The following is an 18,156-nucleotide window of genomic DNA, read 5'->3' on the forward strand; positions in this document are numbered from 1 at the left end:
GCAAATTTTTGAATGTGATTGTAATTTAAAAAATTCTTTCATTACTTTGACATTTTCAAATAGAAACACAGTTGATCCAGATGTTCGCTGTGTTCTCTGGTCCTGGGGATACAGCCAGTCAGCACAAAGGAAAATGAATGGTACTCCTGGATTGGATGCTTAGCAGCCAATAGCGTGTCAAGTAGCAATGCACTTTGGTATTTCAGCTTCCCCAGCTGCATTTTCTTTGAAATATTTTACATATGGTCTACATAAAAACAAAAAAACCCCCAACTGTGAATAGGCAAATTTTTTGGTAACAATGAGGAATCGCGTTCTTCAGAAAAATTCACAAATAGGTGGGGGTCCACTCCGTGCTAACACCCCTAAATCAGTTAAGGTTAACCTTATTTTAATGACAAGCAGTGATTAAAAAAAAGGTTTCCTTTCAACACAGCATGTGGAAATATCTGACTTATACTTCTTAAAAGGCTCTCTAAGCTAATTCATTTGTATGAAATGCTGAGGATATCCAATGTCAAACTTTTAGTTTTGTTTTATGTTGTGTTCAGCTTTTCAAAACGTGAGCCGACAGCTTTAAACCATCTGAAAAGTGGAGGCTGTCAGAAGCAGCCATAGCACCGTTTATGAGGTAAACCTGACACAGTGTGGAATGACGAGCTAAATCCAACATGGCGCTGACTGCCCCTACCCTCCATCACCACACACACACACACACACACACACACACACCCCTGCTGGGTGAGATGGTGAACGATTAAATAATGAGGAGACCTTAATGCTTCCTCTGGCAGGATCAGCTGCTGTTAATGAACAACCACTTCTAGCCGACGATAAGTGTCTCCTTAAGCAGTGCGGACATTAGCAGCAGGAAAACACCTTTGGACATAAATATTCACACTATTCAAATCAACTGACCTGAGGGAATATCGTCACATCAGTCAGTGGAGCTGAAATACAGTCGCAGCTCGTTTCAGACGCACTTAGGGTCTCTTTATCCCCAAACCTCCTTACAGTTTGTGCTGACATAAAAGAAAACAGATCCTCCCTAGTGAAACTCTTCTTCTTGCCTGGTGTTAACTGGACACATTTCCTGATAATATACCTACCAATATGAGTGGCTGGCTGGCTGGATTTAGGAGGTGATATTTCTGGGACATACTTTGTGAAAAATACAACAAAAACTCCTAATTTTTTATATACAGTCAGTTAGCGTCTTGTTTGTGGCAGTTTCAGGTTTTCTTTTTTTTTTTTTTTGCTGAACTTCCTGTTTCTGAAAAGTTTTATCAGAGAGGATGGGTCATTCCTGGATGTTTTCCTCAGACATGCCGGCATCATGTCACAGATGCAGAGCGCTGCAACCTGAATGAACGCTGAGCAAAACTTGCAAATGCAGAGTTTGCTTCTCCTTAAAAAAAAAATCGACTTTGTTGCTACTCCAGAAAATTAGCAACAGTATGCCAACATCTTTTAATTATCTTGAAAGTGTTGAGTTTACAACGTTGAGCCTCTGAACGCTCGAACAAAAGACAGGTGGATGAGTTGTTAGGAGGGCTAAGAGCTCTCCATCACTTCAAGCATCTTCTTTTAAAGGCATTCAGTAAAATCTGCTGAAACATGGAGTAGATTGTCTGCAGGAACATCTCCCACCCCATCTTTAACTGTTATTTTTATTAGCTGAGCAAACAGTCTGTTAGTCCAACATGGTACGTATTTCATCCCTCCGCAGGTTAAATAGTAAGCAAAATAACCTTTTACTGCAAAACTTTCAGAAGTAGCAAGAGATATCCAGATATCGTATCACCGATTGATTATTTCTCCAGGAAGTTAAAAAAAAAAAAACAAATCCACCAAGGATCCACCTGAGAGATCCAAGAATGTGTGAGCTTACGTTGCAGTAATCTAAAAAATCCTAACAAGCATAATGGAAATAAAAATGCAAATACTTGCAACGGCATAGAATCCAAACACAACCTGTCACGTTCCAATAGGATTTAATGCAAGGGCGTCCATTTGCCATTTGCGGTACCAGATTTAGTGCGGCCCCTGAAAGAAACAAATTTCTCTCGCCAATTCAATTTGGACAAAACTCTTGAAAAGGTTTTCAAATTAAGAGCGACCGAAATCATGATTTTATTGCTCAGAGAAAAATGGTCAGTTTCAGTCAAGCCCAAAACCATTTAGTGGTGGTTGCCTTTCTTTCAGTATATAGAAATGTTTTTGAAGTTTTGAATGATTCACATATTCCTTTCCTACAAAAAATATAAGACTATTTTCCTCGTGGAATTAAAATAGTTCATGCTTAGTTGCTGTTGTTGTTGAGCAGAGACAAAAATTCTCAGTAAAACATTTGGTGTTTTAGTTAAAAGAAAAAAGACAAAACATTGAGTATCCTTGAGTTGTTGCCCATGTAACAAAAAGTTTGGACTCCCCTGCTTTAACAGATCAGTCTGCATGACTACTTGATTGAGTTTATTCGCCAGTGGTGGTGCAAGGGATTAGACCGACTGAATTCAGTCACTTACAACGTACAGACCCACTTAATAAATTAGAATATTGTTTTGGTAAATATAATCTGACAAAAAAAATCTGAACTAATGTACCAATAGATTAACTATTGGTTGGCTAGGCTGGGTAATGGTAGGCAGCAATTTCAAACTTACAAACATCTTCTTATGACTCTTATGATGAAAACTTATGTTTTTTTGCACTGTCTTGTTAGATTTCTTTTTCACATTATTGGACAAAAATGTACAAAGCCAACAGCATTAACAAACAGCACATCAAAAGCCATGAGAAAATACATTTAAATAGTCTGTTGTGAAAAAATCGCAAGATAAATTTAAGCAAGATAAGTAGAAATGCGTATTTTTTTTTAGGAAAAATACTAAATAAATAACTCTAGGGAAAAAAATCAAAGAAGGAAAAAAACATAAACACCATAAATGACTAACTAAAAACAAAAAAATAATAATTTAAAAAGATCTACCCAATGGTTTCAGAAAAAATATTTGCTGTAATTAGAAAGAAACATGTTGCTCTTTTTTATTATTAATCAGTTGATCAATTCAACATAGATGTTAGTTTTGATAGAATAATAATAGGTATCGAGTTTGCAAACTTTCATTTGTGAATCAAAAATTTTGCATATTTAATGACAAAATGAAGCATGTGTTCAAAATAACAGTTTTCAGAGTCACTGCAATAGCAGATAACATTCCTGAGTCTTAATATCCATACAATATTAATAAAATGGAAAAAGTGAGATTCAAGGTCATTCCTAAATATTCTGTTTTTTGGACACAAACAGCTGCTTTGCGGCACTGCTGGTAATTAATGTAAATTACCAGTTTACATTAATGTGTCTTTACCATTGTTTTAGTTATTATATTATTGGCCTTGTTATCACGAGACAAGATTATCCCATTTCATGAGGCATTTTAAGTTAAAAGAAAAAAGGTTTTCAAGATGGGTGCGCAGATCTCTTTCAGCAGCAACGACTTGCAGAGAGCCAAATGTTTGGAACGCATAAAGCAACAGTGACTCTCCTGTGGGAGCATCACTTTTACAGTTTAACAACCGGCCTTCAATCTGTCTCTCCTCTCAATAAGCTAATAGGTCTAATGTGTCTAAATTGATTTCTGGGAGCCTTCAGCCTCGTCTTTCCTCCTGTCTCTTCCTCTTTCTTTGCTACAGATTAGGGCTGTAAATCTAATCTGATTTACAGCCCAGATTAGACGTTTTTCACCCAAGCTTTGGGTTAGCGCTAGGCTTGCTGTGCAGGCAGACTTCACCCAGACACCTGATCTAAATAAAAAATAAAAAAAAAGTGTAGCTTAGCGTTTTACAGGCATATAAAGTAGCAATCTTTATTTATTTATTGGGAATGTGGAAAAGCATCTGCAAGCTCCTGATGTAATAGACTCCACTCTTTAATTAAGGTTTGTGTCGTCACCAAGCCAGACCTCTACGACCATCAGGGTTATTGTGGAGAAAAGATAAAGACGAGGAGTAAATTAATAAATATCAGAAATTTCTAGATATCTTCTACATATTTAGAAGAAAAAAAAAAGATGTTTAAAAGTCATAAATTTGCACACACACAAAAAAGAAATCCACGATTAAAGGCAGAAAATTACTATTTAAAAAATAAGATATTTTCTGGCATTAAAAAGTTACAAACTTGTAAAACAAAACATTTTTTGAGAGTATTATTATAAAGTCAAAGTAAAGTTTCATTTTCATGTTAAAACCAAATAAAGAGCTGATATTTAATATTATGCTTGAACCCGGTCATGTGCTGAACGCCATTTTTTAATTGTGATGTCATGAATATTTTTACTCATGTATTTTCTTATACCCATGGTCGTTCTGTCAAATCACTATGTAAACACACTGGCCAGTTTATTAGGTACTCTTTGCTATCATGACATCAAGTTGCCTTCAGCTGAACTGCCTACAGTCAAATCACCTCAAAACCATTAAATATGTATAGAAGAACATCCTAGATGCTTTCAGACACAAAGCTGTATGGACAGAAATGTCTCAGACATAAAAATGCAAAAAATGTACTTTTAAATAAAATAGACATTTTCAGTTCGCTTTGTTTCAAGTAGTTCTTTCTTTGACCTTTCAACTCACTGTTCCCTTTGCAGGTTGATTGACTGGTTATGAAGCACGCAGCATCGATTATCACCCAGTTCTGAATTAATTCATACATATAGTCATATAGAACCCTGCTTGTTCTCAGTTTACTGATGAGATGACTTGTGACCACTCTGTGTTTGTCCATCACATAAAGTAAAAAAAAAAAAATCAATAAAATATCAAAGTTTTTGGATGTAATCTGACAAGATTGTAATCTTCCTAAAATAATAGCCAACAGATGGCTAAAAAGACTTAGTCATTATTATAGGGACGTGACAACATGAGAGTTTGAGTGTCTAAAGGGCAGCACAAAAGTCGTAACCTGGCCATTGCTGCTTGATTCTCGTCTCTCTTTACAGCACAGCACATGTATTTCTCCTATTGACTTGGATTCCTCTAGTATAATTTCTACCAGAACAGGATAAGTTGCAAACGATGAGACTGATTTTCCTCGCTGTAGTTTTAGCGATGGCAGCAGAGGAAGTGAACGAGGCTGTTCTGTCTGTGTTGGTCGCGCTTCCAAATACTGAATCGAAACTAACAGGCATCTGGTTTGGGTCAGCACTGCTCTGTTCACAGTGCCGGGTGGTTGCTTACACCACAGACAATTTCTGTTAAGCTTCATAGCGTCCAACTGATACATTACATACCTTGTGGACAAAGTTTCAGACCTCGGAGGCCACGCCTCCAGGAAGCAATCATTTCTCAGAGGGTTCAGACCCTCTGGATGAAGTAAAGCATAGAACAGAGGGGTTTGTTTTTACCACACTGCAAAAACTGTATTGATGATAGTTAATATTGGTTAACTATCATCAAAAATTTAGAATTCAAAGAGAAGTCTTTGAATCAGAGGACTTTTACCAATAATCTGCCTACCATTGCTGCCTGGTTGAAGTTTTCACCCAGCTCAGGCCGTTCTGTGAAAGGAATTTCCCTTCCCACCACACCGGTGTCCCTCTGAACGCCCCGCCGTGTGGAGCTTTGACCGGGGAGCGTGTTACTGGGCGCCGACCCAGAGGAGATGTGCAGGTTGATCCTCGGGGACAGCCTGTGGGCCAAGCCCACAAATAACAGCAAGGCGTCTTGTTTACCAGGACTCTCCAGCCTGCCTCAGATTACCGCCTGGCACTTTGAAGATGGCTGACGGTCAGGCAGGGATTTCCCCTCCGCTTCCCTGCCAGAAAAAGACTGAGTCATCACCCGCTTTACCACCCGCTGCATATCTTTAATGACATTTGAAAAAAAAAAAAAATAGGTATGCTGATTTAGAAACCAGATAAAAGAGGCCTCAAAGATCTGTGACAAATGTTTCACAGTGAGGCGATTCCTAATTTCACAGTGATGTTAGCAGAGTAACACAAGTTTTAGCTGACTTTAGAAAAAGGGCAGTTCCTCTCCAAGTCTTTGCTTCATCAAAGGAAGGAGGCTCAGTTTTGGGGTTTTGTTACAGCACAGTTAATAAGATGAACGAAACTGATTATTATGTCTAATACCAATGCTTTACAGCCAAAGGGGCAAAAGGAGGACACTTGTAGATGTTGATATAGGAACTGGTACTGGACTGAAGTATAAAGATTCAAGACGTCCAAGCTATTTAAAACATGGATTCTGAACCGTCTCAGAGCCAAATTCATCCAGCATCTCCTGCTCTGTGTTGCCGTACCAGGAGACCAGTATAACCAAGTCCGAGTCCATTAGCATAACTTCATTTTCCAGACTTTTTTTCTCAAGTTTAAATCAAGTTAGTGAACCAGGGCTGCACAGTAGGTAGCACAGCTGCCTAGCAACAAAAAGGTCCTGGATAGGTAGATAGGTAGGCAGGCAGGTTGGTTTTATTAGTCCAACTCCTCGCATCAAAGAACAATCAATATTAATAAAAAAAATTAAGAGTATATAAAAAAACATAAAAGGACTCCTAAACTTTTTAATTATTATTCCTAATTCTTCCCAGTCGGACATTTTGAACTCTGACATCCTCATCAGAGGTCACTGAAGTTCCTCCACTGAGTGGAATAAACAGTGAGATGATAAAAAATGAGGCTGTATGAAAATGCATGAGGTTCTCTTAATGACTTTTGTTCATGATTCAAAACCATTTTCCTCTTCTGATAACATTGATCTTTCACCTGTAAGGTAGATAGCACATTGACCCTTTGGTTCAATAATGTTCATAAAGTCAACAAAGAGATTATATTTCATAAAGTCTTAAAGTCTGAGTTTTGCTCCTGAGATTTAATTGATTTTCATTAAAAGTGTTGCTTAATATTGCAAAGTTAGTTTGTTTTTCATAAACCCAATTATTTTAATTCATTGATAAATTACAAATAAAAATCTATCACAGCTGTATGAATTTGCGATTAGAACCGCTGCCTCGTACCAAAGAGGTCCAAGGTTTAAATGCTAGCTAGAACCTTTCTTTGTGGATCCAAAATATCAATAATATTGATACAAAACTGCAGTCAGTATTGGCTCAATACTAACGTGATAAGAAATTTGATCTAGGAGGAGAGCAAAGTACAGTAACCCTCATTTTGTAGAGTTAATTTCAGGAAACACCTCCTCTTCACAGAACTTCATCCAAACAGTTTGTTTTTTTTTTATCAAATGAAATATTGACTATTTTCAGCTGACTTCTTGCTGCGCGTCATTTCCTCATGGTGACCCCTCCCTACCCACCAAGACCCTGTAGCTTTTATAAGAGCGGCTGGCCTGGTAGTGACGCGCATCACGGAAAGTTCCCGGAACATTCTTGCGCTGCCGCGGACCACTGAGCAGTTAAAAGCCTGTAACCAAACCCAGAGTCTATCCAGTCGGGACAACCGCTGGCAGAGGGCATTCCCTCTGCACCGAGCCGAGAAACTTTCTAACGCAGCACGTTGTGTGGGAGGAAATATCACGAAGCAATTTTCTTTTAATTTGCATTAAGAAGAAACCACACCCACTGCTGGGATTCACTCTGAGGCTGGACACGGGAGGGAGGACAGCATCGCGGCGCACAGACTGATCTGTGAGTAGGAGCGACTGACCAAAGTAGACATGATCAAGTTTTATCTAGCATTATTAGTTTAGGACTTTCTACATTAACTTTAAAAATATATATATCAATAAATAAACATTTTTCCGTTTAGGATTCCATGCTGCGTTAAAGTTCCAACCAATCAGAGTCGTGCGTAAAAGTTGCTTTTGGAGAACATGCGCAGCTTTTGCGTCCCAGAGGCCGCTCAAAGTTTTCCATCGGGAGTTGGGACTCTCCTGTCAGAACCGGCTCTGTTGCTCGCTCCCACTCCGACCTCCAGAAGGCTGACCCATCCCGAGCCGCGGCGGGGTTTGGCGTGCTGCGGGCCTGAACTCCTGGACAGCGCTGACACAGCTGAGGAGGAGCCCAGGGTGTCTCTGGAAGCTGCTGACCTTTGGAAGCATTTCCACACACACGGCACGGAGATGGTCATCACTAAATCAGGGAGGTAAATAAATAGTCCAGGCTTACGCATGCGGGGCGGAGCGCGGTGTAATGTCTCGTGGTGAATCTCCTCTTCTGCCCTCGCAGGCGCATGTTCCCGCCGCTCAGAGCCAGGTGTACGGGCATGAACAGGAAGGCCAAGTACATCCTGCTGATGGACATCGTGGCCGCGGATGATTGCAGGTATAAGTTCCACAACTCGCGCTGGACGGTGGCCGGGAAGGCGGACCCGGAGATGCCCAGGCGCATGTACATCCACCCGGACAGTCCTGCCACAGGAGAACAGTGGATGTCCAAAGCGGTGAACTTCCACAAGCTGAAACTGACCAACAACATCTCCGACAACCATGGATTTGTAAGTTTTACTTTCAGCGCTTTTAACAGAAAGTTACAGCAGTCGATATTCCCTTCAGGTTTAGAAGTTCCCGATTTGTAACGTATGCTTATCATACACACACCTGTGGAGAGGGTGTGTGTATACGCCAGCGAGCTCTCGAACGCCACCTAGAAGGAAACCAGAGGAACTGCCGAAGCCGCAGATCCTGACAGTAATTGATTACGCTTCAAATACAAGTCAAAACCGGTGGGTTTTCAGCTGAGATTTAAAGGAAGTCAGCTGTTTTACAGACTTCTGGAAGTTTGTTCCAGATTTGTGGTGCATAGAAGCTGAATGCTGCTTCTCCTCGACTAGACATAAGAATCCTATTAAGACTAGAGTGACTAAGAAAGGACTAGACACAAGAAATAAACATAACTAGAATCATTGAGAAGGAACTGGAGTAAAAGTGGATAAAGGCGGAACTAATAGAAATAAGAAACCGAGGAACGCAAATAATAACAAAACAAACTGACAAAACCAAAGATCCTGACAAAAGGCCCCCCAAAAAACTGAACTGATTTGATTTGTTTTTCATCCGTCTTGCACAGACAATTCTGAACTCGATGCACAAATACCAGCCGCGGTTCCACATAGTGAAGGCCAATGACATCCTCAGGCTTCCGTGCAGCACCTTCAGGACCTACGTTTTCGCTGAGACGCAGTTCATCGCAGTGACGGCGTACCAGAACGACAAGGTGAGAGTCTGAACCGTCAGCCGGTTCATTCTGCTGAAATCGGTTCAATTTTTTAGGTGATAGGAGCTGGTCCTGTAATCGGTGGGTTGCCAGTTCGAATCTGAGTTGTTGTTGTTGCAAGACACTTCCCCCAGCTGGCCTGTTGGTGAAGGTCAGAGGCAACGCGTTGCAGGCATCAATTTCCAAATAAGTGAACATTAAATATCTTGTCTTTGCAGTGAATTCAATTGAATAATATTCTGTTTTTTATTCATTCTTTTTACACCCCACCTTCATTGGAATTTTGGTTGTACAACTTAATCACCATAATTACATAATTTCTAAAGACGTGTCTGCATTTCACATATGATCAGATCACACAGCTGAAAATTGACAACAACCCTTTTGCGAAAGGATTCCGGGACACGGGGAACGGACGGAGAGAGAAGAGGTGAGATGGAGATGCAGTGCGGCTGCAGCGTTAGATATTTACACGCAGACTGGAGTTGACCTATGAACCTGGAAGGGTTCCTCAGTCCTTCCTTAGTTCCTCAGTCTGAAGACAGATGGACAGAAAAATATTTCTATATTTGCCTAAAATATGGAAGTGAGGTCTTGCTTATATTAAAATTCAGCTTTAGTCTCTGCAGCACTATTTCATTTGAATGGAATAATGTAAATAATGAATTTCCAATACTTAATTGAACACAGTAGATAATAATTTACAGTAAGAAGCAGTCAGCATAGCTTACAAAGCTAATGATAATAAACAGCAGACGGTAGAAAAAAATAGAAATGGAAAAAATACTTTTAGGAGTAGCTTTACTTCATAATACTTTGTACTTTTACTTGACTAATATTACAAAGCACTGTTACTCTTTTAAAAGATGTATAAATTTTTTCATTCATGGAAATAAAAATGTTCCTTCATGGAATAAAATATTTTCTTCTTTTGTTTGCTTAATTTAGTTCTTTTTTTTTTTTTTTTGCAAATAAATCCCTCTGGAATTATGTGAACTGAATTACTTAAAGTGCAGATAGTGCTTAGGTAGTAAGCTCCATGTTTAACCTCTGACCGATAGCAGATTTTAAAGTACTTTAACTTTTTATATCACGGAAAATATTGTGGGTTTTTTTCTTCATCAGGAAGCTCCAGCAGTCTGGACAAAGGTGTAGAGAGGCGGCGGATGGGCAGCGTGCTCCGGTAGCTCACTGCGGTGACGTCAGGTCTTCAGGTGCGGAAATCTTTCAGTCAGTTTGTGAGACTTTCCCTAACCGGCGCCTTTTGTTCCCACCAGATGCTTACACGAGTGACAGCGACAAAAGCTTTAACAGTGAGGAGTGTCCCGAACCGAAGCTGTTTAGAAGTTACCATGGAGACCAGCCGGGGACTTCCTTCACAGCAGAGACTCTGCAGGCCTCCCACCCAACAGAAAACTCAGTCAGAAGCGACGTAACGCACGGCACGCAGGACTCAGGCAGGGAGCGCTCACTCTACAGCAGCTTTGCACCCAGCTGTGTTTACTCCCCGGACTTTAACCGACACCTGTTGGATGTGAACGCCTCGGGCCATCTCCTCCATTTGACACAAGTAAACAGCTGGTACAGATGTGCCGCTGATGGAGGCGTGCGGTGTGGTTTCAGACCGGCAGTGCCTGCTGGGACTCCGCTGTCGGTCGCCCTCAAGCAGCACACAGGGCTCCAGGTACGAGGCGGCCAACCAAAGGCTTTCCACTGGGGGAGACAGGAATCTAGCTAAAACACTATCTGACAGAGCACTGTTGCTAGAGCAAGAAGGTCCTGGGTTCAAATCCCAGCCTGGGGTCTGTCTGCGTAGAATTTGCATGTTCTCCCTGTGTATACAATGGTTCTCTCCGGGTACTCCGGCTGCCTGAAACAAGACTGTTAGGTGAACTGGGTTTGTGTCTCTGTGTGTCTGGTGACCGGCTCAGGAGGGTCAGTCACCTTTATTGGATCCTTTAGAAATGAAAATATAGTGTAAACATTCAGGCGCCTGGTCAGCAAACACCACGCACCTCAGTCAGGTCAGGGAGAATGTTTGTCTCGCAAAGTAAATTCAGACAGAGAATACTACTTTTTTTATCACACTAGTATCCTGATTACTTTTTTGTACTCTTACTAATAAAAAAATAAATCAAGGCCATTTGTAAAAAAATTCTATGGCATGTTTTACAAAACCGTAATTTAAATGGGCAGTATTATGTATTTTTCAGACACATTGTGCTATAAATGTGTTTGAAAAATACACAGACACATATATTATCAAGCAACTATGTTTACTTCAATTGTTATAAAAATTATACACGTACCAAACAAGACTTAAAAGAAATTTTACTTTGCCTTGAAATTGGGCCTCTGCTTCTTTAAGAAGCTCCTCCTCTTTCCGACACGCCGCCTTCAGAATGTCATCACAACAGTGCTCCTCCATTATGTCCATCACAACTGTTCTTGGACTGAGTAGTAGTTCGTGTGACGAGCTCAACAGATGCGCAGCTCCACCAGGTGTTCGCTAATTGCTGCCGCTAGTCTGGAGGAGCTGAGTGGAAAAGTGGCAGGGTTGGGGGTAGGAAGGCGGGGCTTTGTGAGATCAAACGTTTAGGCGCCCATGAATGGTTGCCATGGGAGATTAAAGGATTTCTCAAAAATGCAAGAAAGAATCAAAGCAACACTCCAGGTATGTTTTTGATGAGGGATTAACATTATAATGATGTAAAGCTCAAAAAATAGACTTTACATAATACTCCCCCCTTAAAGCGTTAGAGTTGAATAGTTTTAAGGTTTATTTTTCCTGGGTTCTGAAGAACTAAATAGAAAGGTAACATAAATCTATTTTTGATTCTTGAACTGAAACAATAATTGGTTTATTATCAAGTTATAAAAGCTTAATAACCTTTTGAAATCTGCTCACTGGAGGTGACTGAATCCTTTTCTTTGGTCAGCAGCCCAGTCTGTTCATAATTTATAGTCATTTTTAAGTAAGATTAACAGCCTAAATCAAGTTAGAATTTATTAATTTGCAAATGAAATGTGAACTTTTTAAAGCTGATGTTTAATTCCCTCCACATTTGCCTTATCCAGTGTTTTAATCTGATCTAACTGTAACTTGTGGATTAAAAGCCTTTAAGCCACGTGGCAAACACTTCACAATGTTTTTTTTTTTTTACTTCTACCGTGCAGGATGTGATGAGCTTCCCACCATACGGAGGTTTTCTCTTCTACCCGTACTCTCCCATGAGTTTGTCAGTCCGGCACCAGATCCCGGTCACGCAGTCCAGACTGGATCCCAGTTCCTCTCCCAGAGGTTCTGCACAGAGTTTATTCTCCTCTCCGGTTTTATCCTCATCTGTTCCCCCATCAAAGCAAAGCAGCGTCACCTCCTTCAAGCCAGAGTTACCAGCAGGGGGAGAACTCTGACTCAGATTCCGACCGATCTGCTGGGACTAAACGTGATTTGATGTCCCAGTCCTCCGCGCCACCTGCAGCGTAGACTCAGAGGATGAACGAACGGCGTTCTCTTAGACGCTGCATGAGCTGAATGACAGTAATCTCCTTCATGTTCAAAATTGTTGTTTCCATTGATTGATTTTCAAATGATCTCAGATGCAATAAAAAGAAAAACTAAAGAAGAAACAAAAAAAGTTTGAAATAAAATATCTGGGTTGCTTGTAAACAAAAGCACCACCTACAAAATGCATCAGTGGACATGTTAGCTCTGATCTCCACAAATGGTAACTGTTCAAGAGGGTCCCCTGTTTTTTTAGTAGCATCTGGATAAATGCAATCTAAGATGACTAACAATACCTCACATGTTATATATAGTGTCATAATTTATGAATTATTTAAATCAACTAAGGCAAAATGTTGGAACAGCGTCTGAACATCTAATTTCACTCTGGTTGAAAACAGTAACAACAATTTCATTTCATTGGCTCTGCTGTATCACTATGGAAACAACTCTTGATACCATAATCCTGAACTCAATGTGGTAGAAAATGATACGCTGAATATAATTGCCAGCTATGGTATGTAGGATGTTTATTTGGAAAACAGTTTTAAATTTCTTTCTAATATTTTAATACTTCGTATTGGCCAACCAAATGAAATTGCAGTAAGTAACATTGAATTTTGTAATGTGTGTTATGAAACCAAATGTGAAAACTTTCAAAGGGTATTTAGCTTCTCAAGGCTTTATATGTCCTCTTACCGATCCTCTTCAGTGGTTACTTCACACTCCAGTCCAGTGGGTGGCGGTAACGCGTCCAAAAGTCAATACACTCAAAACAGGAAGAAGAAGAATCTCTGAAAAACAATCAAGAAGGAGCAGCTATTTGGTACCACTGTGATGATGCGGAGCCAATTTCTGTGGATTCCCGCTGCTGTCTGAGGGGAGCCATGATTTCAGTCAGCTACATCCTGCTCTGCGGACAGTTCCTGCTGCTGTTTGCTGCGATCTTGTTGCAATGCCTGGAAGGAATTCATTCCCAGAACTCGAGCACCGCAGCTTCCACCGCTGCTCCGGCTGCTTCTCCCACACAGGGAGCCTCCTCGCTGCCCTCCAGCGAGCTGCCCGAGACGACAAAGTATGAAACCCCGGCGGAGAACAACACGGAGCCGTACGAGTACAGGCCCCCATCCCCGGTCGTCCTCTGCAGCCATCTGTGAGTAAACCCAGAAGCTAACATAGTTAGCTCTTGCTAGCTACGTTCAGAGCAGAGGGGAAATCTGTCACATTGGGACTATTTCCATGGTAACCAAGAGCATAAACCAGTTCACGTATTTGTAAAATAATTATAGTCTTTTTTTAAAATGGAAATGTAGAGAAAATGGCTACGTTCCTTGTTCAAGGTTTTAGCATTTGTTGTCTCTGTGACGTACTTCCTGCTGCAGCTTACCTGATTTGCCAAACTTAAAAGATCAAAGTAACCCACTGAAAAATCTTCTAGAATGACGGCAGCATGTTGGAGCAGCTGTGTCATGTTAGCTCTGATTGGTTCTTTTACAAATTTTTCTTTTCTTTTTTTTTTTTTTGATTGAATCATTGCATGTTTGGACCACTAGTCCCTGGTTCTGGAAGGATTTTGCTTTTCTGAAATCCTTTTGGACAGTGTAACTGTGGCAATAAGGTTGATTCTACAACCAGAAGCAGCCGATCAGCATCTCAAAATCTCAAGTAGCGAATGAGACGATGGTGAACGCTCTCAAACTGCATCGTCTTGCTAAAAGAATCACTGCCTCTCCATGTTGTGTAATCTTTCCTCTTTCTTGGTTTTTCTTTAACGTCGCGCCTGTTGCTGAAGGCCTGAGGAGTTCATCTACTGCCAGGATCCGGTGGACCATGCAGGAAACTACAGCGCCTACCAGGAGATGGGCCACGGCTGTGTTGGGGTCAGTACCGTCCTCTGAGACGGTCTCGGTCGTTAAACCCTCAGCTCATCTCCACGTTGTGCTCTTGTTCAGTGGGGGGGGCAGACGAAGAAGGAAGTGAACCACACTCAGGTCATCTGCACCGCCCTGGACGACATCGAATGTGCCGGCCCCCGGGAGTTCCTCCGAGGCGAAGTGCCTTGCATCAAGTAAGAGGCGACCCAGATGGCTCAGCGCTGGTGTTCCGGTTCACTTCCTCCCAGACAGGGAAGCTCCTGCTTTGTTGGGGAGTTTGGTGTGAAGTGTTGTTATGGAGAAAAATGTATCCAAGCATTGTTGCGATGGTTTGTTGATATCGTTGACAATGTTAACGCCAATAAAACACACGTAGTCGTACGCACAAGGTTGCAACAGAGGTTCGTCTAGTTAACCCTAACTCTGGTTTCCTGCATTATAAAAATGAGATTTGCTGGAATTGCTTAGAAAAAGCCCAATACCAGCAATCTGGTAGAGAGGCCAGTCAGGCCCTGAAGCCTGTGGTTCACCTGGATTCTGACAACTAGACCACGCCCTGTTCTGTTCGCTGGAGTCCTTCAGGCCTGTCAGTATTTATCCATGGAGTTGAGGCTGACTCTCACCTGGATAAACACATGAAGTCAGCGATGTGTTGGAGGATTCAGAGCTGGTCTTGTCTCTTTTCCTTTGCTTATGTCCTGATTTGTTCTTGTGGTTACCGTGGCGATCATGGCTCAGTTAGGAGGCGAAGTGCAACAAACTGCCGCTGTTGATGGAACGCAGGCTGAACACACTTTTTATACGTCCCCACTAGAGGGCACTGTTTACTCACTTTTGGAACTACCATAGGTTGTTGCACTGCCACAGCATGTTAACCTGTGAAACAGACATCATTTCACTGCTGTTAAATCATCTTCTGCTTCCTCCACAGATACACAGGACACTACTTCATCACCACGCTGCTGTACTCCTTCTTCCTGGGCTGCTTTGGCGTCGACCGCTTCTGCCTGGGCCACACGGGCACGGCCGTGGGGAAGCTGCTCACCCTGGGAGGCCTGGGAATCTGGTGGTTCGTGGACCTGATCTTGCTCATCACCGGCGGTCTGATGCCCAGCGACTACAGCAACTGGTGCACCTACTACTGAGGCGGGCGGCGTCAGCCTGCAGGGGGAGAGGAGTGTGTGGGCTCTTTCTGAGGCCTCTGGGGGATTCTAGTGACCGAGTCCACAAGATGAGAGACGATATGTTCTCTTGGAGTTGCAGAGGAGCAGCAGTTGCTGTTTTCATGACTATTGGTTAATTATACCCTCGATGAGCCAAAAAAAAAATGGTTTGGTGTATTTTCTTTGTATTTAAGCTAATTTATTTACAACAAATATGGACAGAAATGACTCTTATTTTAAGGTTCTACTTCATAAATGTTCTGTTTGTAAATTTCAACCTGAATTCAGGATGTAGTTTAGAGCCATGTGTCCTGAAGTCTGATGCCTGTAACCAGTTGTAAAAAAAAAAAAAATCTTTTACCACAAACATGTTGCTTTTTATATATATTGTTTTGTTTGTTTTTACTCCCCAGAGCTGTATCATTTGAACAGAAAAACAACAAATATTCCTTCTGTTGCCATGACATTGCTTTTACTCATTTTACCCTTTTTTATGTCTTGGACTTAAAATGAGTAAATAAAAAGTAGCAGAAGCACCTGTTAATTAATATAAGATGTATTTTATTGATCCCAGAATTGGGAAACTCCTGGGCAGCAGGGCATACAGAAAACGCACAATATGCTCGACATAAGTAAGAATGAAATGTAGAATAGAATGTAAATTTCTACACAACAATATACGGCTAAATGAAAATGTATGGTAAAGCTACGTAGACTCTTGGTTGCTTTCACTTAAACTTTACCAGTGAAACAATCAAACAACTCTTAAACATATTTGTAGAGTGTTTAGCTCTGCAGACAGCATAAATGTTACTTTACCTTGAATTTAGCAAATAGTGATGCCTGGTGCTTGTGTCGCCTCCTCTGGTTGCTGCTGTCCGTAAACACGTTTTGCACATAGAACACCGTTATTCCGCAAAGGTGCCATCTGTCTTTTCACTACAGCCGAAGTATTCCCACATTAATTCCTTCAGACGGGGCGACTGGGAGTCAGGAGTAATCAGCCGTCATAGAACGTTCATAGCTAGCGGCTAAACAGAGGAATCTCTGATCAGAAAAAAAATAAATAAATACCTGCAGGAACGCTGGGTGGGCTTGAAACGGTGAATTTCTCATGTCGTGGTATACCCGGTAGACTAGAACCTCAACCTCTCTTGGTTTCCAAGGTTACTACAGAAAGTTTGAATTTGTCAAAATGGATCGGGCTGCGGTTCTGCCTGCTCTGACCCAGCCAGTGACCTCATGTTCACCGCATCTGCTTTGTTTGGATTAAGTAAATGTGGACCGTTTCTTTCATGGCGTCACGTCGCATAAATGAAGGTTTCAATGCCAAATCATGGCTTGTTTGTCATTCTTCCTCCACCGACGTGCACACGCAGGTTAAAGGTTCACCGTCAAACAAGCGGAGACGTTTGGTCTGTGCTTGGAATGGGTTTCCGTTTATTTTCACCTGCTCTCATTCGTCAAACCCTGACAAATCAGCTCGTTTTCTTTCTGTCACAAACCGCCACCGACGTGTTGCTGAACATGTCTGCTTTAGAAACTCCTACTATCCCCCCGATGATGTGTTTTCACTCAGCGGCGATTTTCCAAAAACATTCAGCTGCTTCTCCAGGTCACAGCCTGCATAATTCACATGTTGGTTTTAACAGGCTCATCTCAGCAGTTTGGTATTTTAATGCTTTGTGTTTTGACTGATTACCATCGCTGTCCCCTCACACAAGAAAAAAATGAAAGTGCAAACCCCAAGACACAGTGATGTTTGGGTGTTTTTTAACACACATATGAGGAATATCAGGATTTTCGGAGCAGTGTTGCTGTGTCCAGCTGCTGAGCTCCATCCCATTAAAGACCTAATCTCAAACAAACCTCCATCTTCCCTGACTTCCTACAGTGAGGCTTAGGTGTCAGGGGAGACCATTATTAAATATTTAAAACTTCTTCTTCTCCTGTTCATTCTCTAAATGTTTTCTAAGTCGACCAATCGTTAGCCAGAGATCTGAGCAATCTTTCAGTTAGAAATGCATCAATCCCCCTTTCTAATTTTCTTTTATGTTTGACCAGTTGACTTATTTATTCTCCCCTGAGACTAAAACACATGAAAGGTCAGAGGTCACACTTTAAATATAATAACATCTGCATATCCATTGACAATATAATTGCTCAATTTGACAGTTTAAAAATAAATTTGCTTAACGGAAATACGTCAGTTTCGAAAAAAAAAACGTATTTTTTGATAAAAACGTCTTGGTGCAAGGATGAGGTGGTTTATTTCGCAACGAAAAGACCTTTTTTGCATCACATGATCAGCAGCTACTGGCGTGGCATGTTTTTTTTTTTAATGACTCAAAGCGTGAACAAACTTATTCACGTGAGTTGTTAACTGCATTTTTTCATTTAGTGGAAACACCTCAATTGAGAAATTGTGTTTTT

General features: G+C 41.2%; 2 protein-coding genes across 3 annotated transcripts; both read left to right on the plus strand.

Annotated features, from left to right (window-relative positions):
* The first annotated feature begins 6,637 nt into the window (after window positions 1-6,637).
* Window positions 6,638-13,304, plus strand: LOC116730163 (T-box transcription factor TBX2-like). 2 transcript variants are annotated; one of them, XM_032579186.1, is made up of 8 exons: window positions 7,341-7,654; window positions 7,776-8,111; window positions 8,195-8,462; window positions 9,035-9,181; window positions 9,535-9,611; window positions 10,307-10,395; window positions 10,459-10,865; window positions 12,359-13,304. In XM_032579186.1, the coding sequence occupies exons 2-8, from the start codon at window positions 7,840-7,842 to the stop codon at window positions 12,593-12,595; spliced, it is 1,497 nt and encodes a 498-aa protein (XP_032435077.1). In that variant the 5' UTR covers window positions 7,341-7,654; window positions 7,776-7,839; the 3' UTR covers window positions 12,596-13,304. The 2 variants fall into 2 exon arrangements, with proteins under 2 accessions (XP_032435076.1, XP_032435077.1); XM_032579185.1 differs by having other exon boundaries at window positions 6,638-7,654; window positions 10,307-10,865.
* A 164-nt stretch (window positions 13,305-13,468) lies between these two features.
* On the plus strand, window positions 13,469-16,817 carry tm2d2 (TM2 domain containing 2). The gene is made up of 4 exons (XM_032579187.1): window positions 13,469-13,839; window positions 14,479-14,566; window positions 14,639-14,754; window positions 15,492-16,817. Exons 1-4 carry the CDS (start codon window positions 13,574-13,576, stop codon window positions 15,703-15,705), a joined length of 684 nt encoding a protein of 227 aa, XP_032435078.1. The 5' UTR covers window positions 13,469-13,573; the 3' UTR covers window positions 15,706-16,817.
* Window positions 16,818-18,156: the final 1,339 nt, after the last annotated feature.

The sequence above is a fragment of the Xiphophorus hellerii genome, chromosome 12 (genome assembly GCF_003331165.1).
Source record: "Xiphophorus hellerii strain 12219 chromosome 12, Xiphophorus_hellerii-4.1, whole genome shotgun sequence".
Taxonomy (NCBI): Eukaryota; Metazoa; Chordata; class Actinopteri; order Cyprinodontiformes; family Poeciliidae; genus Xiphophorus; species Xiphophorus hellerii.